The following is a 25,522-nucleotide window of genomic DNA, read 5'->3' as shown; positions in this document are numbered from 1 at the left end:
AAGGTTACCGTGGAAACATTCTATATGCATATTCCTGCATAATGCATATGTCCGGAGACTAATCTTTATGTGTCTCCTCCAGTAAAATCAATATTTCTTTATTGGTAAATCGGCGCTAAAAATAATTTTGATGTTTTTGATAATTTTGATCATTTATGATGTCCTTTATTTTATGTAGAATAATAACAACAAAGCAGCATTCCTGATGGTCTATTTAATGTATAATAATAACAAAGCAGTAATCCTGATGGTCAGTCGCAATGAAAGGAAACGCAAGCAAAGTAAGAACTGTGAGAAATAACGTTTCACACATTAGTGATAAAAAGTCAGAATTCTGAGATATAAAGTCGAAATTGCGAGAAATAAAGTCAGAATTCTGACTTTTTATCACGCAATTGCGACTTTATATCTCAGAATTCTGACTTTTTGTCACGCAATTGCGACTTTATATCTCAGAATTCTGACTTTATAACTCGCAATTGCGACTTTATATCTCAGAATTCTGACTTTATATCACGCAATTGCGAGTTTATATCTCAGAATTCTGACTTTTTATCACCCATTTGCGAGTTTATATCTCAGAATTCTGACTTTTTATCACGCAATTGCGACTTTATATCTCAGAATTCTGACTTTTATCACGCAATTGCGAGTTTATATCTCAGAATTCTGACTTTTTATCACGCAATTGCGAGTTTATATCTCAGAATTCTGACTTTTTATCACGCAATTGCGAATTTATATCTCAGAATTCTGACTTTTTATCTCGCAATTGCGACTTTATATCTCAGAATTCTGACTTTATAACTCGCAATTCTGAGATAAAAAGTCGCAATTAATCTTTTTTTTTTTTAGTGGCTTTTTTTTTTTTTTTTTTTTTAATGGCCGTTTTTTTTTTTTTTTTTTTAGTGGCGGAAACGGGCTTCCATAACAACGAGCACTCAACATGATTTCAAAAACAACACATCCCAGCGCCAGATCGCCTATTATTAACACAAATTGATAATCAACTAGAGGTGTTTCTTTTGTATTAGATATCCGCGAGATGCCGCGAGATAATTCAAAAAGTGGTGGGGACAATATCGACCCTTTCAAAAAGTGGTGGGGACATGTCCCACCCGTCCCACCCGCAAATTACGCCTATGCATGTCTGCCTATGCTTTTCCAGTATTAGATTTCTGTGTTGCAGAACTGACACAATGCCAGGTGAGCAGCGACCCCTAGCGGTTACAACTGCTCAGTAACTTACATGTAGGCTTACATTTGCAGCCACATAACCATGCAGTGGCCAAAAAAAAAATAAAAATAAATAACTAACGTAAACATTAGCTCTATTTTTTTTCAAAATTCCCCACAGATTTTTTTTTTTTTTTTTTTCAAAATTCCCCACGGGTATCATATTCTAAATTCATTTTAGTTAAATTTTAAAAGATACCCCCTATTTTACCCCCTCCGTCTTGTTATGATGTATCACAAGTAGGCTAATTGCTGCCTTCATGTGCTATCGGAAAGTTGATAATTCCCCCTTCTGAAGTCGTAATAACGAGCTCGTCGTATTCAAGTTTCAAAATGGGAGAGCGTTCATGTGCAATTTTTAATTAGAAAACTTGTATTTACGATAATTCCGAGAGCACGTGAAGGCAGCATTAGTCTCCTTGCTGTCAGTCAGGAGTCTTGATCCTCCCCACAGACACGTCACTAGTCTGACAGTCTGACAGTAAGCGGATTGAATCTGTTCAGTCAGCAAAACTACCTAAAGAAGACACAACCATCCATGTTATCAATCATACACCTGTATTTGATTGCATAACGTTACGCTTTCCTATTAAGCCACGATGTTTGCCATATTTACTAAGATAAAGGACCGCATTGAGGCTTTTTTGAACGAGAAGAATTTAGTCACTGACTGTCTTAATAAAATCGAAGAAAAAACAGGCATCAAGAAACGTTACTTAGTGCTCGGTAAGTCCTAATTTCATCTAAAGTCTGTTTCATGTTTAATATAAAGTGTTTTGTGCAAATATAGAGTGCCGGGGCCGTACTAATAGTGATGTAACAGATGGACACGGGTCAGTCGAAGCTGCGTGTTGGCGTGTAAAATGACAAAAAGCCTACCAATGCTAAAAGAAATTAAAGGCTAAAACAATTCATCTGGTTTAAACAACTTCAATAATAAATAGCATATGTAACCTATATTTTATAATAGATCACACACAATGTGTGATAAAATATTTAAGGGCAATACACGCACTTATGGCAGTTGTTTCCTGTTGTTTTAATTGAAAGAAAACTTTTTGTGTGTGTGTGTATATATATATATATATATATATATATATATATATATATATATATATATATATAATATTAAAAAACATTATTTATTTTTGTAATTTTTTAACAGTCTTGTAATTTTTTTTTTGTCTGTGGACATTTTTCTCCTTTAAGTATGTACACCTTCCTTAACCACACAGAAGGCCACTGGGAATTCACCTTCATCCCTCAACATCTAAATCGATCATAAAGCTGTGATGTATAATGGTTTTGTTCCAAAGCTGTCTACGTTAAAACATTGCGTTAAAGATTACATTTGAGGCCTCATTCAAACACACTTGCCCCTGATTAGCGACTTAATTACAATAATGTTACTTGTGATTCTGCAGTTTATACAGTTGTTCAGTTGTTTTAGATGGACGTTTTATGATTTTTCTCTCAACAGGTGCTGCAGGTGTGACTGGAGCATATTTATTATTCGGATACGGCGCTTCTCTGCTCTGTAATCTGATTGGTTTTGTTTATCCCGCATATTTCTCGTGAGTTATGCCCTTTTAAGATTTTTCACAAATCAATAGTTGTCTTAACCTAAACTGATTGTTTTATTATGTTTTTGAGTGTGGCTGTATTTGAGTTTGGTTGCAGTAAACTTGTCTTAACTTGCATATCTTTAAAATTCCCTTTCTATTTACATTTTTTAGTATCAAAGCCATAGAAAGTCCTGGAAAGGAAGATGACACACAATGGCTGACGTATTGGGTAATCTATGGCTTCTTCAGTGTGGGTGAATTCTTCTCTGACATATTTCTCTACTGGTTTCCTTTCTACTATGTATGTAAGGTAGGTAGAACAATGCCAGATGCTTTCTCTGACTAATATCCGATTTAAGAGGATCAATTATTACCAGCTTCCTTCTGCTAATTGGCACGAAGACTTCTGCCATCCTTTGCCATGCCCCATATAAGAGGTTAAATAGTTGTTTGGCAAGCAGTTTAATTTAGAACAGCTGTGTCTTTAGACATCGGCCAGTTTGGTCAAGGGCATACGTTTTTATAAGTTTTAACATTGTTTTTATCATCAATCAAATATAGATGCACAATGTTTTTTTTGTTTTGTTTTGTTTTTTTAAATCTTTTTAGTGGAATTATCTGTTACAGTTGGTGTTAAGGTCCATTCACACCAAGGAAAATAAAATAAAAAAATAAAAATAAAAATGTTTCTAAAGATAAAAGTATATAAGAGTCCACACCACAACTAACAATATCATTGGAATCACTTTCAGAATGATTTTTTCCCCTGTTGATGAAAGATAAAAGCAGCTGATGACATAACTAACGACCCCACACTCTTAAACCAATGCGCACACACACACACACACACACACACACACACACACACACACACACACGTTTGTTTGTTTTTTTATTGTGGGACATTCCATAGGCGTAATGGTTTTTATACTGTCAAACCGTATTTTCTATCGCCCTACAAAATTATATTGCACAAATCTCAAACTGGTGTTTATGTGTTCTTAAAGTTGTTTTCCTTGGATTAATTACTCTGTATTTTGTGCTCTCTTACATTTTCTGCTCATATTTTACTCTTTTGTATGCTTGTGCTGTTTTTCTCTTTACTCTTCTTTCCACGTTCTGCTCTTGCTTTTCCAAATGTTGCAGTTTGAGTTTCATGTAAATTAGGCCGGGCTTAAGCATCACCATTGGTCCACTAGTTCTAGATTGAAGGCTTCTCCTCTAGCCAATCAATCGAAGAGAGGGAGATGACATCACTTCAATGCGACTCATGGCTACTGATGCTCACACTCATACAGGGGAAGATAACAGTTTCATTTGAAACTTTACAAGGACTTTCAAGTTGTAAAGTTATCTGAACTATGGACAAATAATTCATCTTTTTGAGATACATGAGATACTCTTTTTAATGTGCACTGTTGTTATGAATGGTAATCTTTATGTTCATAATATATGGGATTTGGTGTTAAAATATTACTTGGCTTATGATGCTAATATACTTATTAATTGTTGTTGTTAAACGATCAGTAACCTGGTAAATTAATTCTAAAATCGAATGAATCATTTCTGCATTGACTATGATAGTGTTACAGAGAAGATAGTTACAGAAACCAGGTAGATTTGATATGCAGTGATTTATTCACATACTTATTGTGTTTATTTACATAACATAATTGTATAATACTATAAGATTAATGTTTTAAATATAGCTTTAAAAACAAAATTATAGATCAGGGATAGGCAAAATCAGTTCTGGAGTGCCGCTGTCCTGCAGAGTTTAGCTCCAACCCCGATAAAAAAAAAAATTTTTTTTTTAAAAACTCAATCATCTATAGTATTAATAATCCTGAAGACACTGATTAGCTGGTTAAGGTGTATTTGATTAGGGTTGAAGCTAAACTCTGCACTCCAGGGGGGTATTCCAGAAAGCAGGTTATGTGACATACCTGAGTATGTTTAAGAGTAAGTAAGCGGATAACCTCAACTTTCGGTTCCAAAAACAGGTAACTTTTAGGGTATGCAAGTAGCCATAGCAACTTGCTCTCCTGCTCCGGAGCAGGTTATGTTCAAGGGTTAGTTAGCTTAAGAGGAATTCAGATGCGTATTATATTATCAATATGGTTATATTAATGTATCTAAATTTGTTATATAGTTACAGTTATATACACAATGTTATATTATACAATATATAACTGTTTATTCAATTCTAATATATGAATGTATTTTATTGTCATCTCACACATGGATCTGCTTTTTATCCTTTATAACAGGACATTTTCTATGCTATAATTTCTATAATAAAATACATATCATATATGTGATATCTTATTAAATAATTAGCATCAAACAATATTAAGAATAAAAAATGATTGCATAACCACCCAATAGGTGGTGATGTGCACCAAGTAGGTTATGTAAATCGCCATTAAACAAAAGAAGAAGAATGAAGTAGAATGGCACGCTTTTTCTTAGCGTCTGTTTCCATGGTGAATCATCGATTCGTCGCTCTGTTGAGAATGTCTTGTGTGTTAACCGGGAACATACTCTGGGTTGGCTGAACTTACTCCCGGACGTATTTTTGGAACCAGCATACCACGAGTAAGCAAGGTTTGGGTTAATCAACCGAGAGTTCAGGGTATATGTGACAGTAAGTTAACCCTGCTTTCTGGAATACACCCCAGGACCGATAATGCCCATCCATGTTATAGAAATATGAAGTTAAATGGCGGCAAATTACTGTCTTTATGAGTGAGTGAGTCATTCATTCAAACGTCTCGTTCAAATCGGGAATTCAATTACAAAACACTGCTGTGTTGCTCAAAGACGAGCGAGGCTGTTCTGCTGTGGCTTTGTGATAGGCTATTGCTTAACTTTATAATTTTATAATCTCAGTGCTAAAATGTGTCATAAACCAACACCCTTGTCAATTACATACTGTACATGGAAGACAAAATCTATACATCTGTTTACAGGAAAACAATACATGACAAAATATGCAAGCACTTTACAATTACGAGCAATATATAATGATATAAACAATTGTGATGACATATTTTACTTTAACTGTAATTCACAAGCAAATATATTAGTAAGATAGGCTTCATATGGCGTTATATTCTCTTGTGCAAAAGACAGGAAATGAAGAAACAAGCAGCAAGCATATATTATTATTATTATTATTATTGTATGAATACTAAAAATATCTAACTATAATATAACATATATAGACGAGCCAGGCACACATAAGCGTGACGTTGTGAGGCCGCTGTATAGTAGCAGTTGTGTTTCACGGTGCCAGGTCCAGTGGTAGGTGCATTAAAGGTGAATATAACAGTGATGGATCGTCAGACAGGCACAACTGTGACAGGTTGTCGTTAGGATGGTGAATTTAACAATAAAAGATTGTCCACGTAGATGTATATACTGGTGACAGGTCGAGTTGCAGGCACATAAACAGTATAATGTGTCTTGCCACAGAAAGATTTTACGCCAGCTCGGAAATTGCCAGCTGTGATGATTATCTTCCCCTGTATGAGTGTGAGCATCAGTAGCCATGAGTCACATTGAAGTGATGTCATCTCCCTCTCTTCGATTGATTGGCTAGAGGAGGAGTTGTCAATCTAGAACTAGTGGACCAATGGTGGCGCTTAAGCCCGGCCTAATTTACATGAAACTCGAACTGCAACATTTGGAAAAGCAAGAGCAGAACATAGAAAGAAGAGCAAAGAGAAAAATAGCACAAGCATACAAAAGAGTAAAATATGAGCAGAAAATGTAAGAGAGCACAAAGTAGAGTAATAAAACCAAGAAAAACAACTTTTAAGAACACATAAACACACGTTTAATATTTGTTCAGTATAATTTTTAATGTGTTTAAAGTTTTGATTCATGCTTGTTATTTTTTTTAAATTCGCTTTTAATTTTTCTATTCACGCTTATTATATTTTGATCCGTGAACATGTTCTTTGCTATTCTGATCATTTTGCACTATTGTTTCAGGTTGTGTAATATATTTTTACATGTGTTTTTAAATTTTTGTTTCATGCTTATCATCTTTTGATCCGTGACTGCAATACTATGGGTGGGAATTTAATCCCATGATTTACAACATGTTATAATAAATGATCTGTATTTTGAGATGATACTTCACAGACACATACTGGGGACACCCAGGACTTATATTTCATCTTGTTAAAAAGGTCCCCTTTAAAGAATATTTTACCAGTATATAAAAAAAAAATAAAAAAAAAAATATATATATATATATATATATATATATATATATATATATATATATATATATATATGTGTGTGTGTGTATTTATTATATTATTTTATTTTAATTAGCTTGTTTATTTTATAATGTGAACATAAATGTTTTTTTTTACTTGCTTAAATGCAAATATGGGTTTATAAAATCATTTTTAAGTGAACATTGTCACGTTTGCTGTATGTTTGTGTTTTTTTTGTGAGTTATTTCCAGATAACCTGAAGAAGTGTAATTTTGATATCATTATTAAACAAAACTGCTTGCAACTGGATCCAGCACTTTTATTTAACTACTCTTTCCCTTTGTTTAACCCCTTGCTGACAAGCATACTAAGACTCTAAAATGTAAACTGTAAAAAAAACAAACATAATTTAATACATCATTTAGCCAGTCTAATTTAGATTGATTCTCTGGGTGTTAATTTGTTTTTATTTTTTATTTTTTTGTCGTTTTCTTGCATATAACAGTGAACAGTGAATAGTTTTTCTGGGAAGGCAATTGTAAAGTTCAACAAACTAATTTCTTAACTCATTGCCGGCTTAGTTTCTTAACTTTATTATGGACAACTCTACGATCATGTTAGTGATAATTTCTCACACACACTAGATAACCCATTACTTTAACTTGCAATATTTCATGTCTTTGTTGATGTTTAGTGCCTGTTCCTGTTATGGTGCATGGCTCCGGTCTCCTGGAATGGTTCTCAGATTCTGTACAGGCGTGTGGTGCGGCCACTTTTCCTGAAGCATGAAGCCACAGTAGACGGGATGGTCAACGATATAAGCGGGAAGGCCATGACAGCAGCTGAGAGCGTCACTAGAGAGGGTATACAACATAAGACTGTCAGGTTTTTGAGGTGTTTCAAAACACCATTAACTTCCATAATTTTTATAAAAGGAAAGACATCTAAAGCTTGAAGTATACTTCAGTTTGCTAGGGTATGGGTGCTGTGTGTGATGTAAATTTCATCATCAGCATTGTACACACGTACTGTACTTGTGCAGCCAGATTTTTTTTAACCATGCATACTTTGTACACATGCTCTTTAAATTTTTCTATAATAATTAGTAGTGTTGTAGTCAAGACCACCTAAACCAAGATCAAGACTTTGAGGGGCTGAGACCAAGACAAGACCAAGACCAGACCATATTCGTGAAAACAGCTCTTTTGCTCTTATGATAATGCTTAATTATATAATATGTTTTATGATTTCATATAAGTACTTTTTTGCAGGCATTTTATGGCCATTTGTATTAATTTTGGTAACATTTGACACAATCCCTCATTTTTTGATAACAAAAGAAATCAAATTAGAAATTTATTGAAATTATTGATTGTATTTGAAGCAGGGAGTTTTACATCCAATCACAGATGTTAACAAACACATCAGAAAATGCACTGCCAATTTAGTAATATCCCCGCAGTTGTGGTCTTGAGACAAAATCCAGAGTCCTCTAAGTCTGAGACCAAGACAAGACCGTGTACAGTCAAAGTTGTTTTGCAGTCGAAAAAGACAGAATGACAAACTACTGATGGTAACATCAATAGACGCCCATGTTGACGAGCACTTGTGTGAGGGGGTAAAATATACCTGCAACTGCAAAAAGGCATTTTTATCAGTCATAACTATTGGAGAGAAATAGCACAGACATGGAAAAGGATGAAAAGTTCTATTACACATGTGTTGAACATTTGTGTTCACACACGCTATCAAATGGAGTATACTTTGAAAGTCTATTCGTTCATGTCAAAACAGGCTAACAATGCCATTTGGCTGTCCACCTAATATTCAAATAAACTGTCAAAAAAATTAAGATGAAAAATATTACATTCTGGTAGTAAATTGGTAGTCAACCAATATTTTATAAAGGCAAATGCTGACACTGTCTTATAAATTACATAAATCAATGACAGCAAATGCAAAATTGCTAAAATGAAACAAATTATTATGCAATATTTAATCTAAATTCACACACACAAAAAATGAATTTTTATTGAAAGCAATAAATAGATTTTGGAACTGACACAAGGAAACAGTAACACTCCTGTTAATCAGCTAAATGGCATGGTTATTGGCTATTGATCTCAAAAATCACAGATATCAGCCATGGGATAATTGTGAAACATTTGCATTTTCAGATCACATCTAATGGAAACTGTCACAATAATAATAAAAAGTAAAATATTACATTCATTGAAACTTAATATAAATCGAAATCAAATATAAACAGCTTTTTTATGCCACTGTTCAGTTGTGATTGTCCAGCATTGTATTTCATAAGATAATACATGGATTAATTCTGTGAGGTCACATTTCAGCAAGTAGACAAGCTGCAGGTTACATTCCAAATATAGAGACGGAGAAACAAACCGATTTAGACGGATCAAACCATCACCCAGACACATTTAATATATTATGTAATATAAACATAATTGTGGAATCATTTTAACAAGCATTAATTAATTATAAATGTAATGGAGCATTATTTATTCACACTGCAAAACTTAGTTTCAGTTCCAATGTAAAGGTGAATTAAAGCCCCCCTGTAGTCAATTATTTTATCCCTTAAAACTCATCTTTGATCACCAAAATTACATATTAAAAGAAAAAATCAAGTGAAAAAAATTTCTTCATGCCTTAAAATAGCTTGAATGTAACTCTACACCCTTGCCTCATTTAATATACAAGGATCAATGAATATGCAAATTAGCCCCGCCTCCACTCGCTCACGCCAGCTCGGAGAGTCTAGTGTTGCTATAATTGTATAATTGTGTTTTTAATTATTAATTGGTAAAACGCCTTTGCAAAATGGTCTGAATCCACTTGCATTCATTTAGACTGCTCTCTCACTGAATCACCTGAAGCGATTTCTCAGTAAAACACACAGTATCGAGAGAACAAGCAGCCGTTTTCCTCTGTGAACATGCGCCAAATGAATGTATGACAATTTCGTTGCTTTTTGGAGTTCACATTTAAAAAAACATTCAGATGAAATCCTGCAGACGCCCGTGCCTTCTCCGTACATGTAATAAATGCACATCCTTGAACGAGCGTGGATTTCCAGCGTATTTACTTGAGCTTATCAGGTAGGCTAATATCTATGGTTTGATCCATTCCAGATGTGGCCAAAATCAGAATTTATAATGGACTGAATAGCTCTCTCAGAACTTGATGTGCGATTCCACACTGACGCTCAGAGCAATATTGTTTTAGCTATGTTTTATAGTATAAAAATATTTCGAAGGACAAAAACATGAACTTTATTGGCTTTACTTCAAGTCAGCTGTCACTTTACTTTGGTGCGAGCCCCTATGCGCTCGCACACTTGGCACAGCCCTTGCGACGGTTCTGTCATTAATTAATATAAATTAATATAATTAGCCTTTTGCTTGACTACGTTATCAAACAGCTAATAATGTGTTGCTAATGTTACACACACCATTCCTGTTCTTTATCTCAGAGTCAGACAGCTGCCTTCTAACAATCAGTGTCCTTACAAATGCTTTGAACAACTCAGTGGAGAATATAGTTCATCATAACATTGTAATAGACTCGCTATATTGATAAATCTACACAATTTTTCATATCAAAAGAAAATTTACTGGGATAACCTGGCTTCTCTCGATACTTTTCTGCTTCAGAGCAGTCATAGTTAATGATATGCTAAAGCCTGCCGACATGTTGTTTGTGATTGGTTACAGGGTAGTCTTTGACGTCACAAACACCAACAATTTCAAACCGCGGGTTTTAGACTGTCTTTGATTTACTGCAGTTTCAAACATAAAATACTCAGCAATGGTGCTGACTTATGAATTTGCACATGGTTTGTCTTAAAGCATATTAAAAACACTACATAGGCATATAAACAACATTAAAAACTTGATTTTCACCACAGGGGCCTTTAAATTAATGTCAGCCCCGATTGAAGTCAGCTCATTGTTTGCCTAGATGAATATAAATGTTCAATGTTTTCATAATATTTTTTCTTATCTGTTTTCTCTTGTTCTATCCATCAATCTTTTTGTTGCAGTCCTTCACACTCTGGTGAGAAACCGGACTATTAGCCCAGCTGATCCTGAAGCCAAAAGACTGCCCACTTCTGCTCCTGTATGTCATCCTATAGCTAATAAACCAACATTTGCCAAAACACAAGTTTTTCCATTCTTTGGTTTTCTACACAGTAATCTCTCTCTCTATACACTATCTCATTGCATGTCTCTGAGTGTAGACTGAACCCACTGTTGATTAAAAGGTAAGTTTTTATTTTGTGTTTGTTTGTGTGTATGTATTTTTTTTTTTTAATATATGTATATTTGTACATACAGAAATACAGATGGCTAGAATGGTCTGAGGAGGCAAAACATGCAAGAGATGCAGAATCATGTTGAAGACTTGACTTGACAAGACAGCAGTATATAGTCTTAATATAAAGGCCTCAGTGTAAACTGTAATTCATCTTGATCTGCATGATTTTCAGGCACTCATTGTCAGGAGTGCTTGGACTTTATAGTTTAATAATCTGGTATATTTCTTTATATTTCTAAACTGTAAATGTCCTGAACACATTTATGTCAGTTATTTTTTTGCTCACTGTTCATATAAATTTCTACTAAAAGTCTTTGGCAGTTACAGTAAATGTATAAATGTATACAATTCAACAGAAATGTTTGTATTTACAGTATTGTAGCAATAATTTATGTTGTATTTATGGCATTTGTCAGGGATTTTGTAAACTTAATATTATTATATAAAAAAGCAAGTCTTCAAACTTTCAGTAAATTTTGTTTTGTATTCTACATTTGAAAAGACAGAATTGTGGGAATGATTTTTTTTCTTGTGTACCACTGACTTCATCAAATTAAAACCTAAAACTGAATGAAATATGTCCAACTAGGTTTTGAGATTAACAGGTTAACTCAAATACTTGTCAAATGTGCAATAATAAAATAGAAATTTTCATTGTCTCCATGCTTATTTTTTTTCTAAGAAAAAGAAAAAAGCATATTCATATTCAAGCATAAGAAAAAGCATATACAAATAATTATAAGATACTGTGAAATTTTGATTAATAATAAAAAAGATTAAACTTTGTTTAAAATAAAATGCATGATTCATAAAAGCTGCACATTTATAAAACGGAACTGTCCAAGTATGCAGAAAATTTTACCGCATACATTACATCAAATAATATTTCAAGACAAATAATGATAACTCAAATAATAATTCATGTGTTTGTCAGGAGCTGATTAGATATGTTGCAATGTTGAGGAAAAAAAGTGAAATGATTTCTATAAATGCAGTGATCAAATGCTGTGTGGGCCTCAGTTTTCAGTGAGAAGCACATGACTAGTGTGCAATTCCACAAATCTGGAAGACATGATGAACATATTTAAGCAGTAGGCTTTTTTAGAAAGGAAAATTTAAAAGATAAAAAATAAGTAATAAGAAGAATAAATGAATTATGAATAATTTACTGCCATTGTGAGAATAACATCATGTAATCAATAAAGAAAATGCTTAACGTGGCTTAATGTACTATGACAGTGACATTAAAAGAACAAACTTAGTAAACACTATACTAATAAAGCATACTATACAGAAACATTGGTTTGTGCAGAATATGATCTTTTAATATCACTATCTTTTAATATACAGTACAGTCCAAAAGTTTGGAACCACTAAGATTTTTAATGTTTTTAAAAGAAGTTTCGTCTGCTCACCAAGGCTACATTTATTTAATTAAAAATACAGTAAAAAAACAGTAATATTGTGAAATATTATTACAATTTAAAATAACTGTGTACTATTTATTATACTATTACTATACTATTACTATTTAATATATTTGACAAAGTAATTTATTCCTGTGATGCAAAGCTGAATTTTCAGCATCGTTACTCCAGTCTTCAGTGTCACATGATCCTTCAGAAATCATTCTAATGTGCTGATTTGCTGCTCAATAAACATTTATGATTATTTTCAATGTTGAAAACAGTTGTGTACTTTTTTTTTTCAGGATTCCTTGATGAATAGAAAGTTCAAAAGAACAGCATTTATCTGAAATACAAAGCTTCTGTAGCATTATACACTACCGTTCAAAAGTTTGGGGTCAGTAAGAATTTTTATTTTTATTTTTTTGAAAAGAAATTAAAGAAATGAATACTTTTATTCAGCAAGGATGCATTAAATCAATCAAAAGTGGCAGTAAAGACATTTATAATGTTACAAAAGATTAGATTTCAGATAAACACTGTTCTTTTGAACTTTCTATTCATCAAATAATCCTGAAAAAAAAATATTGTACACAAATATTTTGTACAATTGTACACATTAAATGTTTCTTGAGCAGCAGATCAGCATATTAGAATGATTTCTGAAGGATCATGTGACACTGAAGACTGGAGTAATGATGCTGAAAATTCAGCTTTGCCATCACAGGAATAAATTACTTTGTGAAATATATTCAAATAGAAAACAGTTATTTTAAATTGTAATAATATTTCACAATATTACTGTTTTTTACTGTATTTTTAATTAAATAAATGTAGCCTTGGTGAGCAGACGAAACTTCTTTTAAAAACATTAAAAATCTTAGTGGTTCCAAACTTTTGGACTGTACTGTAAGTAGACTACATTAAGCGATGTTAAGCTTTTTCTTTATAACAGTTGTCTATGGGAGGAAAACACTACGTGTAATTAAACGAATTGCGTTCATATTCTGGGCTCAACTGCTTTAAGTTGCTTTTGAATGGCTGTATATATGGGTCAAACTGACCCACGAACAGTATGAACATAAAATTTCTGTATGCACATTTCACAACACATCAGTGTGTTGAAACTTTGCATGCATGTTCATGACCCTAAATGAGAAAAAGTCACACAATTTCAAGAAAACAGTGTAGGTTAGATAGTAATTCAGATAGATTGAAAAAAGAAATGATAGCTCATTTTTTACCATATGTGGCTGAAAGTAAAAGTAAAATAAAATTAGTGTGTATGTCAAAACACATCAGTGTGTTGAAAATTTGCATGCATGTTCATGACCCTAAAAGAAAAAGTCACAAAATTTCAAGAAAAAAAACATAGGTTAACTGATGTTTCCGACAACTCAAAAATCTTAACGGGTAAAATTGACCCGCAACAGTACGAGAGTTAAAGGGACATGGTGGCAGAAAAAATATGGGATGGGAGGAAAAAATATTTTTCAAAATTTTGCGTTCCCCTGAGAAACTTTGTGTTCTCTCTGGACAAACACTTCCTGTTTAAAGGGATAGTTCACCCAAAAATGAAAATTCTATCATCATTTACTCACCCTCAAGTTGTTCAAAACCTGTTTAATTTTCTTTGTTCTGTTGAACACAAAGGAAGATATTTTGAAGAATGTGTTAAAGCAGAACTAAGTAACTTTTTCACCTTCATAAATAGTTTTCTAAGTCCTTACGATGGTTAATTGACTTGTAGTGGTGTGTTTGAGGCGTGCACTAACCCCCTCTGGCACGTCTACGCCAGAAAACCGCACTTGCAAGTTGAGCTGCGCCGACCTGACACAATCTCGCCTCATGTTCACGTTCACGTCAGAAAACCGCACTTGCAAGTTGAGCTGCGCCGACCTGACACAATCTCGCCTCATGTTCACGTTCACGCCAGAAAACCGCACTTGCAAGTTGAGCTGCGCCGACCTGACACAATCTCGCCTCATGTTCACGTTCACGTTCACGCGAGAGTGACAGAATGTTTACTTTAAGGTAATTCAAAAACAATGTATATATTATGACTTTTTCAAAAATATTATGACAATTTCGAAAATTACCCACCTCCATCGAGATTTCTTGTACTGTATTTGCGATGGTGAGTGTTGTAGCCGTTGTAGTCCAGAGCTGCGCTTGGAGTATTTACGACAGTGTGATTCACTGAAGGAACCTGTAGGGGGAGCTTTGCAAATCTTACTGAGTTCCAACTGAGTTGTTTTCCTACTATGGAAGTCAATGGTGCCCCAAAACGGCCTGGTTACAAACTTTCTTCAAAATATCATCCATTGTGTTCAACAGAACAAATATATTACAGATTTAGAACAACTTGAGGGTGAGTAAATGATGTTTGAATTTTCATTTTTGGGTGAACTATCCCTTTAACGTCCAGCTGGCAGTGTTTCACATAGCTCTATACAGTACGTTCACAATGGAGCAGTTCAGAGTTTTACTTTGAACTTGGACTCACTGTCAGTGCTTAACTCAAGGAGTTCAGTAAAGTTCCTGGATTGTGAGCTAAACTTTTTTTAAAAACACAAATGACACCTCTTTCCAATCGTAGTAACGTAGACAAAGAGCTACATCATGATTTTCCTCAAAGCCTTTGTCTGCACTGGACAAAAGTCTAGCGGCTGAGAGACAAGTCAGCACTTACTACTATATACAAATACTTAGTTTGAAATAATGTGCTTTTGCATAATTGTTATGATTTTGTGAAAATGATTTTGCTATGATTATGTAAAAAGACATTTTATCAAACTAAATGTTGTTGTACAACCTGTAGGAGAGAGCATTGATGTGTGAACTGAATTTGGTGAACTGAAGAGCTACATCCTAATTTTCCTCGATACAAGCCTTATTAATCTCTTTGAGCAGGCAGCTGAGAGACAAAGTGCAAAACCCGAAAAGTGTTACTACAAAAAAAATAGTCAATAACTTCAATGTTATATCCTGTAGTTACCAAATTAAGTTTAAACATGGTCTCCTACTAGTCATACTAAAACACTTAGTTTGATAAAACATCCTTTTGCATCATGTATTATTATTATTTTTTTTTTTTATTGTGAAAAATATTCAATAACTTTACTGTAACACATTGTACCATCACCAAATTCAGTTCACACATCAATGCTCTCTCCTACTGGTTGTACTACAACACTTTCAGTGTTTATCAGTTTGATAAAATGTCTTTTTACATAATCATAGCAAAATAATTTTAATTTTCACAAAATCATAACAATTAGCCTATGCAAAAGCAATTTTTTTTTTCAAACTAAGTGCTATAGTATTTGTATATAGTATATACTGTAGTAAGTGCTGACTTGTCTCTCAGCCGTCTGCTCAGGCTTTTGTCCAGTGCAGATGAAGGCTTGTTTTGAGGAAAATTATGGTGCAGCTCTTTGTCTACATTTGGCCTACTATGACTGGAAAGAGGTGTCATTTGTGTTGTAATAATGTTTAGTTCACAAGTTATTGATGCAGGAAGTTCAAATTTGTGAATATATTGCCAACTTTACTGAACTCCTTGAGTTAAGCTATATTTCTTTAGGTCTATACTCTAAAAAAAAGTGCTATATAGCACTAAAAGTGGTTCTTGGCTCATAATCATAGGGGAAACACTTTTGGTGTTATGTAGCACCATATCTTTAAAGATGCTCTACAGCAGAGATGGTCTTCACTGCAGAACACGAGATCCAGGGGATGGGGTTGGACCCATAAGAGGTGCCATATCGCATTTTATTTCTTCAACAAAAATGGTGCTAAACAGCATCAACAGTGGTTCTTTGGCTCGTAAAGAACCTTTAAAGGGGCTTAACGGGTTCTTTGTATGGCAGTGGTGCTATATCCTTAACCACCCTAAAGAACCAAGAACCGCTGAAGAACCATACAGGGGCTTAACAGGTTCTGTATACAGTAACAGTGCTATAGTCATCCCAAAGAACTGGTGGAGAACTGCTGAAGAACCACTAAAGCACCAACATTTGGTGCTATACAGCACTTAAAGTGCTTCCCCTATGATTACGAGCCAAAGAACCACTTTTAGTACTATATAGCACCATTTTTTTTTGTATACTTAAGTGTATACTTAAGACCAAGTTAAAAAAACTCTATGAAAGACTCCAACAGAGCTGTCTGAAACACTGCCAGAGGGATGTTAAACAGGAAGTGTTTGTCCAAAATCACATCAGGTTTTGCAAGAGAATGCAAAAATTCTTGGGGGAAGGCAAAATTCTGAAAAATATTTTTTCCTCCTATTCCATATTTTTTTCTGCCACCATGTCCCTTTAGTGGCTCCGTACTACGATATGCTCTTGACAATAGTTATTTAAATAACGCGATAGAAACTGCCTCAAAATAACTGTAAAGAGGAGAATGTCATGTCTGAAAACTGTCTTTGCCATCCCTCAGCACATTGCCACTGTCTCACATATAGTGTAGGGCAGGCAATAAATTATTGCATGGTCAGACATGCCATAGGCCAAAAAGCTACAACGCTCTGAATACATACTCCAAATGCTAATTATATACATGTAAAATCAGAATAATTTTTAATAATTGTTTTTTTGTTTGTATAAAATTCAAACTCGGACCCAACAACAAAAAACTTATAGAATCGAAAATTAAACTAAGTGACAATTATCCGTTTGTGAATTATTCTAAAGAAATGGAAAATAAACAGCTTGAGGCCAACTTTTCATTTGGTTCATTCTGATGGTGCTAACTGAACAAAGCAAATTATCTCAACCTGCAATGCTATGTATTACTATGAATATTTGCTTTTTTACTGTTTTATTTCAAATATTAAAATGCAAGAACTTCTCTTCTACTCTCTCTCTTCAAATGCTTTTGCATGTTTTACTCCGAGTCAAAAGATGGCGACAATCATCACATAGATCTTCGTTGTAACATCCTCTGACGTGTCAGCACTGAGAGTGCCATAGTAAACAGTTTACATGTGAAATATGTTGTTCAGTCATTTACTAGAAGGGTTTGTTTCGTTCACCATCAATATAAACAATTAATTCTTTATAAAACGCATATCCTTGGTGTTTTACACTAGAGCTGGTGCGTTTCCAGTCATGATGAATTTTGGTTCCAAAGGCAAGAAGCGGATGGTTCTGCCGACCCGACCCGATCCGCCGACAGTAGAACAGATCATGGAGGATGTGAACCGAGCCTATCCCAATGATCCAGTGTTCACTGTTTTACACGAATCTGCCGAAGGTAGGCTATCGGACAGACGAGAATATTTCAGTACAATGGCTTTAAACACAGGTTGCTAATGCTCCATTGAAGGCGCAAAGAAAGTTTCATAAAGCAACACATGCAGTGAAAGTAACATATCTATCTGAACAAATTATTGTCATTAGTTTTCAGACGCTTACCATAAAAACACATTTCGCGTCGCAAATGCTGACATAAGCATGTATTTTATTTCCTGATGTCTTTTATTGACCAACGTCCACTTCAAACTCTTGGAGAACTTGGAAACAACAGTTAAAGGGCAAATTCTCTGTTTTTTTTACTAGCATGTCAGTTTTCAGGAACTAAGTGTTATATTTATATATTATATTGTATTATATATTGACTTAAATCAGGGTTGCAAACATGCTCTTACGCTACACGTCCATTTTCTCACGCAGTAAAAAACAAACATTGCAGAGCAAAGATGACAATGAAAACGCACCAACAAATAAGACAGAGCAGCAGCAAGTTATTCAGATAAATCGGGGGAGATTGTAAATTGTAATTTAATACAAATTACAGCCTCATCGCCTTTTTCTCTGAACAGAAGCAGGTGTGTTACAGTGGCGTTCTGTGAATTTAGGTTAGTAACTAATATGTTGTGTGTAGCCTAGTGTTTTGTTTTAAACCTTCTGTTACCAAAAGTTTTAACAACTTCTGGTGATGCAAGTTTTTTTTTTTTTATAATCTATATTCATATTTTAAAATGCAAACTTTTGCTACTGTATTGAAGACAAACATAACTTGATCACATTTTTAACATAACTTGATACATTTTTAATAAGCACCAAGCAGGGAAAATTTGGGAAAAAAAAAAAAAGAAAAAAAACTTTTACACGTTTAGGACATTTCCGACGTAAGGATGTACAGGGAGTCTTCATATGTAAAACACTAACTCATTGGGTAATGTTTTCTCATTAAAATCAGATGATTTTCTATTAATTCAATAGAATGTGTGGGAATACAATATAGCGGTGCTGTGGCTTCACTTATGACATCAAGAGCATTCCAGTTATTTATATACAGTGGGGAAAAGAATTATTTGATCCCCTGCTGATTTTGTAAGTTTGCCCACTTACAAAGAAACAAAGGGTCTATAATATTTTATGGTAGTTTTATTTTAACGGATAGAGACAGAAAATCAACCAAATAATCCAGGAAAAAAAAAATAAAAAATGTTGATTTGCATTTCAGTGAGCAAAATAAGTATTTGGTCCCCAAGCAAAACATGACTTAGAACTTGGTGGAGAAACCCATTTTGGCAAGCACAGAGGTAAGATGTTTCTTGAAGTTAGTCACCAGGTTTGCACACATCTCAGGAGGGATTTTGGTACATTCCTCTTTATAGATTCTCTCTAAATCCTTAAAGGGAACCCCTGGTGTTAAGACTTGTATGTATAGACTTGTTGTCTATTATTGAAATACGTAGTAAAAAAAACCATGAAAGATTTACGTTCCATGACATATTTGGACCGATTTGGACAATGGGTGGCGGCATTTTGTTTGCGTTCTATGTCGGTGACGTCAAATGGTTGCACTCACTGCTCTACTGACACTGTCCTATTGCTATTTTTAACGCACAACTCGGAATATAACATACGATGCCACATTGTGCAGCTTTTGGTTGTAATTTTCAGTCGATGAGCCACAAGAGAAGCGATGTAAGTCTTTACTGCTTTATTAGCAATAAGAGGAGAAAAGAATAGGAAGTTGAATGTGGATGAATAAAACCTCCTAACTGCTTCTTTGTTCTCTTCACTTTAGCCCTGATGACTGAGGCTTTTTTCTGTATGTTTTGGAGCAACGGTAATCTAGTAACGCATACAGGACTTAAAATCCTTAAAATCAGCCTTTTCAAATTGCGCCAGAGCACAAAATTAGTGAGAAAGAAAACCTCAAAGATGTGCAATGTCTCTGTGGCTGTTCGAACTACTGTTGTATGATTGACGTGTTAAAGTCGTCTGATCACCTGAATGCATTACACACAGTTAAACATGCTGAGAAGATGCTTCTGTTTTATGCGATCACAGACATCTCGTGCATCACGGCACACGCAAGCTTTGAGGCAGTCTGTCTCAGTTGAGATGTGTTATAGGCTTACCTTCGTCAGTCTCCACGACAGGTGCAGCATTTGGTTAAAGCATACACTTATATCCATCGGCAACTGTAAGCTCTTTCAGCTGTGGTCTTCTAAAAGCCTCAAAGGCACCAGGGCTTGTGAAGAGAACAAAAACACGGATCTTTAGGAAGTTTTATTCATCCACATTCTTCACAACTTCCCATTCTTTTCACCTCTTATCACTAGTAAAGCAGTAAAGACTTAAATTGCTTCTCTTGTGGCTCATCGACTGAAAATTACAACAAAAAGCCGCACAATGCGGCATCGTATATTATATTCCGAGTTGCGTTGTGTTAAAAATAGCTATAGGACAGTGTCAGTAGAGCAGTGAGTGCAACCATTTGACGTCACCGACATAGAACGAAAACAAAATGGCACCGCCCATTGTCCAAATATGTCATGGATTTTTTAAATAATGTAAATCTTTCATGGGTTTTCTACTACATATTTCAGTAAGAGACATCATTTACATTATATTAAGCCATACAAGTCTTAACACCAAGGGTTCCCTTTAAGGTTTCTTGGCTGTCTTGAAGTCGCAGCTCTCTCCACTGATTTTCTATACAATTAAGGTCTGGAGACTGGCTAGGCCACTCCATGACCTTTAATGTGCTTCTTCTTGAGCCACTCCTTTGTTGCCTTGGTGGTATGTTTTGGGTTATTGTCATGCTGGAAGACCCATCCATGACCCATTTTCAGTGTTCTGGCTGAGGGAAGGAGGTTCTCATCCAGAATTTTACAGTACATGGCCCCGTCCATCGGCCCCTCAGTGCAATGAGTCCTCCTGTACCCCTAGCAGTGAAACAGCCCCAAAGCTGTTTTTCAGCCCCAAAATAATGTTTTAGCCTCCATGCTTGACTGTAGGGATGATGTTCTGGGGGTCATAGTCAGCATTTCTCTCCCTCCAAACACGATGCCCAATAGCTCAATTTTCTCATCTGACCACAGCACTTTCTCCCAAGCTTCTCTGAATCATTTAGATGTTCATTGGCACACTTCAAATGGCCTTCTTGAGCAGGGGGACCTTGCGGGCACTGCAGGATTTCAGTCCATTGCAGCGTAGTGTGCTACCAATGGTTTGCTCGGTGACTGTTGTCCCATCTGCCTTGAGATCATGAACAAGCTCCTCCCGTGTAGTTCTGGACTGATCCCTCACCTTTCTCATGATCATCCTTACCCCATGTGGTGAGATCTTGCATATGGAGCTTTACCGAGGGCGATGGCTATTGGTTATCGGTATTTTGTATTTCTTTCATTTTGGAGTAATAGCACAAACAGTTGCCTCCTTCTCACCAAGCTTCTTGCTGATGGTCTTGTAGCCCATTCCAGCCTTGTGCAGGTCTACAATCTTGTCCCTGAAGTCCTTTGACAGCTCTTTGGTCTTGCCCATGGTGGTGGAGAGGTTGAAATGGAAGATACAGATTCTGTGGATGGGTGTCTTTTATATATCAGGAGTACTTTTTTTTTTTCTTTTTTTTTTTGTGACAGGACTAATCTGTGTTCCACATGGACACATAACTCCTCCATCTGGGAGGCAGAATACTTGCTGGTTGGTAGGGGATCAAATACTATTATTTCACTCAATCAAATGCTAATCAATAATCTAATGCTTTACATAATGTTTTTTTTTCTGGATTTTTTTGGTAGATATTCTGTCTCTATCAGTTAAAATAAACCTACAGATATTAAAAGTTGTGAAGCACTACAGCCGACTGTCAGCTGCATGTGCCTTCGGCGCCTTTGTGTAAAGTAGACAACTGTCTGTTTCTCCAGATATATTCGTCTATTTTCGTCATTCAAAAGGGAATCCAACACTGCAGCCTTCAGATACACAAACTGTAAACAAAGCAGCATGTGCTTATCGTTTTGACTGTCATTCATGCCGATTACTTTCTTTATTCCACTCGCTCATGTTGATATTAAAATATTCACCCAGGAACACTCAGGTAAGATGAAGTAAAATTATAACAGCCTTCTGTCTCAACCGTCCTGACTTCTTTGGTGGCTGTTTTGCTATTATTCTCGTTCACTGACTTATTCACTAAACTAAACAGCCAATCATAGTTCTCTCTCTCACCGATGGCCTGACACCGATTCTACATGCTGACCCCCCCCCCCAAAAAAAACAAAAAACAAAACAGACTGCGTCCGACTAGAGCCAAAGGTCCAGAACACAGTGAAAAAAATGGTGTTGTTGTTGCCCAACAGCTGATCGGATTGGTGTGTCCAGGGTTAAAAATATCCCACAATGCACTGTGAAAACCAGGGAGCACTGATGCTTTCACATTTCCGGGTTTTTCAGAAGCAGAAGTCATCATAGTTGGTTAAACTTTTAAAGGGGTGAAAGAGACTTCATTAAATATGTTTCTTTTTTGTGTTTCCATTTGCACAAATAGCAAAAAGAAAAACTCCACAGTAGTGTCTTCACAACTTTCAAAAAGAGGAAGAAAATAGAGAGCGATTGATGATAGCAATCAGAAGAGAGAAAAATGTAATTTTTACCATCACCCCCATAGCCACTCGATTAGAAACATCCTCACAGCAGAGTGTAATTTAATGCAAAGGTAGTGTTATAAATTTACATAATTAAAAAAAAAGAACGAAAACTTTGCAGGATTTACGATATTGATGACCATTAAAACGCGTCATCATAGTCTGTGAAAAGGGTCTATACTGTAGCTGCGTCTCATTTCGAAGGCTGTGTCCTCCAGACGTCGCATTTAAAGGCTGCATACGTCATCTAGGTGGTATCATTTAAAAGGTTAGGTCACCAAAAAATGAAATTTGTCATTAAGTACTCTCCCTCATGTTGTTCCAAACCTGCAAGACATTGTTCATGTTTGGAAAACAAATAAGATATTTTTGATGAAATCCAAGAGGTTTTTATCCCCCATAGAAAGCAGCTAAATTATCACATTCAAGGAAAGACACAGAAAAGAAATAGTCAACGTGACTACAGTGGTTCAACCTTAATGTTATGAAGCGACGAGAATACTTTTTGTGCGTAAAAACAAAAATAACGACTTTATTCAACAATTTTTCCTCTTCCCTGTCATTCTGCTACACAATTGACGCAGTGAACGCAGTGCAGAGCTTCACATGCATACATCGTGGAGCTCACATGAACAACATTGGCCAAATACTGAGCCAGCGTTCTGATGCAAACATGGAAGCTCTGCACTGCATCACCTGCGTAGGAGACTGGCAGGGAAGAGGAAAAATTGTTAAATAAAGTTATTTTTGTTTTGTCTTTGCGCACAAAAAAGTATTCCCATCCCTTCAAAACATTAAGGTTGATCCACTGTAGTCATGTTGACTATTTTAACGATGTCTTTACTACTTCTCTGGACCTTGAATGTGGTAATTTCGTCTCACAGGTTTGGAATGACATAAGGGTAAGTAATTAATGACAGAAATTTCATTTTTGGGTGAACTAACACTTTAAGAAAAGTAATTGTTAGATTGCAAAGTAAGAAAGAAATGACAGTATTTTACACCTCACAAGGAACAACAGTCAATTTTATTATGGTTAGTTTTTTTTTTTTTTTTTTTTTTAAAGACATCCTTGATGATGCAAGCAGCCCTCGAATGCGACTTTCTAGAGGACACAGCCTCTGAAATGAGACACTGCTAATGTTCCCTTAATGGAAGTTTAGAAGTGTGAAACGTAAATCACGTGGGACAATCCAGAATAATATCACTTCTGCTGTTGTTCATTAATACCAGTAGTGACGGTTTTACAATGAGGACATTGTCATGTCACCATCAGTGTCCCAATGTGTAGCAAGCCAGAGTCCTTTACTGTCCTTACAAGTGCGAATTCATGTAAACAATGTCAAAAGATTGATGTGCTCTGACTGGATGTTGGGTTGGACTTTCGAGAATTGACATAGATTGCTCGAGACTGTGGTGTAATGTATACCAGCCATTACTGAACCGCAAGTTATCATGTCAAGTGATGTCGGTCTCAAATGAAACAAGTTTTGTGTACCGGGCTCTACCATTTAAATAACAGAATTGTGCAAGAAAACATTGTGCCCGCTAAAATGTACTGGGGAGCATAAAGAGAACTTTTCTATTTAATTTTCCTTTGAAGAGAACAAAAACTAATTTCCTTTTAATAGTGTTGTTTGTTCACCTGGTAATGTTAATGCCATTCATTATCTCATTGGTAACTTAAAGTTCTGTCCTTTTGTGCGCTGTTTGTTCACCTGTTAATGTTAGTCCCATTCATAGAGGGATGTTAGAATGGTAAATTTATACGTGTTTTTTTTTTTTTTTTTTTTTTAAAGTTGCTGTCTTTGTTACTTGTTTCAAACTGCAATTTCTCCATGAAAATAATAGTTGGGTAATTAAAGATTAATGACTGATTACAGAATTGTTATTGAATATTGAGTTATTGAGTATTGTACATGGGTATTTGCTAGTGTGACTGCACCTTTGCATGCATGATTGTAACGTTTGGCCTTGACCACTGATTTTAGGTGTCATCTTTCAGATTTGAAGTCCAGTTCCAGCAACAGTGAAGTGGAGGTAAGATACCAGCAGAGCAGACGCTACATAGAGCTGCATGAGCGATTGCAAGAAGAACGTGGCAATCTTGCTCGGCGAAGAGACGAGCTGCGTGCGGCTGGGGAGTCTTTGGAACACAGCGTGATGGAGGTGAAGAGGAGTGCGCTGTGACAACTGGCAGGGGCCTGCAGAACATTCACACCTGCGTCTTATGAACTTGAGATTTGCATATTCAGTAGTTGATTGCTGGGCATGGCACTTGTGAATATAACAAATTAAAATCAAATTCAGTAAAATACTTGGTGTTTTTCCTATTGAATGTTTGATGCATTTATTTAATGATTTGTTTGTGATATTTTTGGCTTATTTTTATTTTTTGTAAATCTATTTGGTCAATGTTAATGTGTGTTTAATAGAAGTACACAGTCCATTCAACAAGATGTGCAGTCTTAATGTATTTTATATGATTTAATGTCATTTATACCTGATTACAATACAAGATTCCTTGAGTTTTATGATGAATGGGATTTTTCAGTTTACAGACAGTACAACTTGTTGAATATATTGATGACTGTACAGCTATTCTTCACAGCTTAATTTTCATTTGCATTAATTTTTTTTTATTTTATTTTAAAATAAGTAGCATGATGTAAAGATCTCTCCACCATTAAAGCTTAAAGGATTAGTCCACTTTCAAATAAAATTTTCCTGATAATTTACTCACCCCCATGTCATCCAAGATGTTCAGATGTTCATGTCTTTCTTTTGTCAGTTGAAAAGAAATTAAGGTTTTTGATGAAAACATTCCAGGAACATTATGACAAT

At 35.2% G+C, this 25,522-nt stretch overlaps 2 protein-coding genes across 3 annotated transcripts; both read left to right on the top strand.

Annotated features, from left to right (window-relative positions):
- The first annotated feature begins 1,509 nt into the window (after positions 1-1,509).
- On the top strand, positions 1,510-12,024 carry reep6 (receptor accessory protein 6). 2 transcript variants are annotated; one of them, XM_048173653.1, is made up of 7 exons: positions 1,515-1,962; positions 2,717-2,810; positions 2,973-3,111; positions 7,728-7,896; positions 11,103-11,179; positions 11,301-11,324; positions 11,398-12,024. In XM_048173653.1, the coding sequence occupies exons 1-6, from the start codon at positions 1,836-1,838 to the stop codon at positions 11,319-11,321; spliced, it is 627 nt and encodes a 208-aa protein (XP_048029610.1). In that variant the 5' UTR covers positions 1,515-1,835; the 3' UTR covers positions 11,322-11,324; positions 11,398-12,024. The 2 variants fall into 2 exon arrangements, with proteins under 2 accessions (XP_048029608.1, XP_048029610.1); XM_048173651.1 differs by having other exon boundaries at positions 1,510-1,962; positions 11,103-11,324.
- Positions 12,025-17,713: 5,689 nt separating this feature from the next.
- Positions 17,714-25,310, top strand: lg21h19orf25 (linkage group 21 C19orf25 homolog). Its single transcript, XM_048172531.1, has 2 exons — positions 17,714-18,045; positions 24,684-25,310. Exons 1-2 carry the CDS (start codon positions 17,901-17,903, stop codon positions 24,866-24,868), a joined length of 330 nt encoding a protein of 109 aa, XP_048028488.1. The 5' UTR covers positions 17,714-17,900; the 3' UTR covers positions 24,869-25,310.
- Positions 25,311-25,522: the final 212 nt, after the last annotated feature.

The sequence above is a fragment of the Megalobrama amblycephala genome, linkage group LG21 (assembly GCF_018812025.1).
Source record: "Megalobrama amblycephala isolate DHTTF-2021 linkage group LG21, ASM1881202v1, whole genome shotgun sequence".
NCBI classification, from domain to species: Eukaryota; Metazoa; Chordata; class Actinopteri; order Cypriniformes; family Xenocyprididae; genus Megalobrama; species Megalobrama amblycephala.
This window is presented reverse-complemented; position numbering and strand designations above follow the sequence as displayed.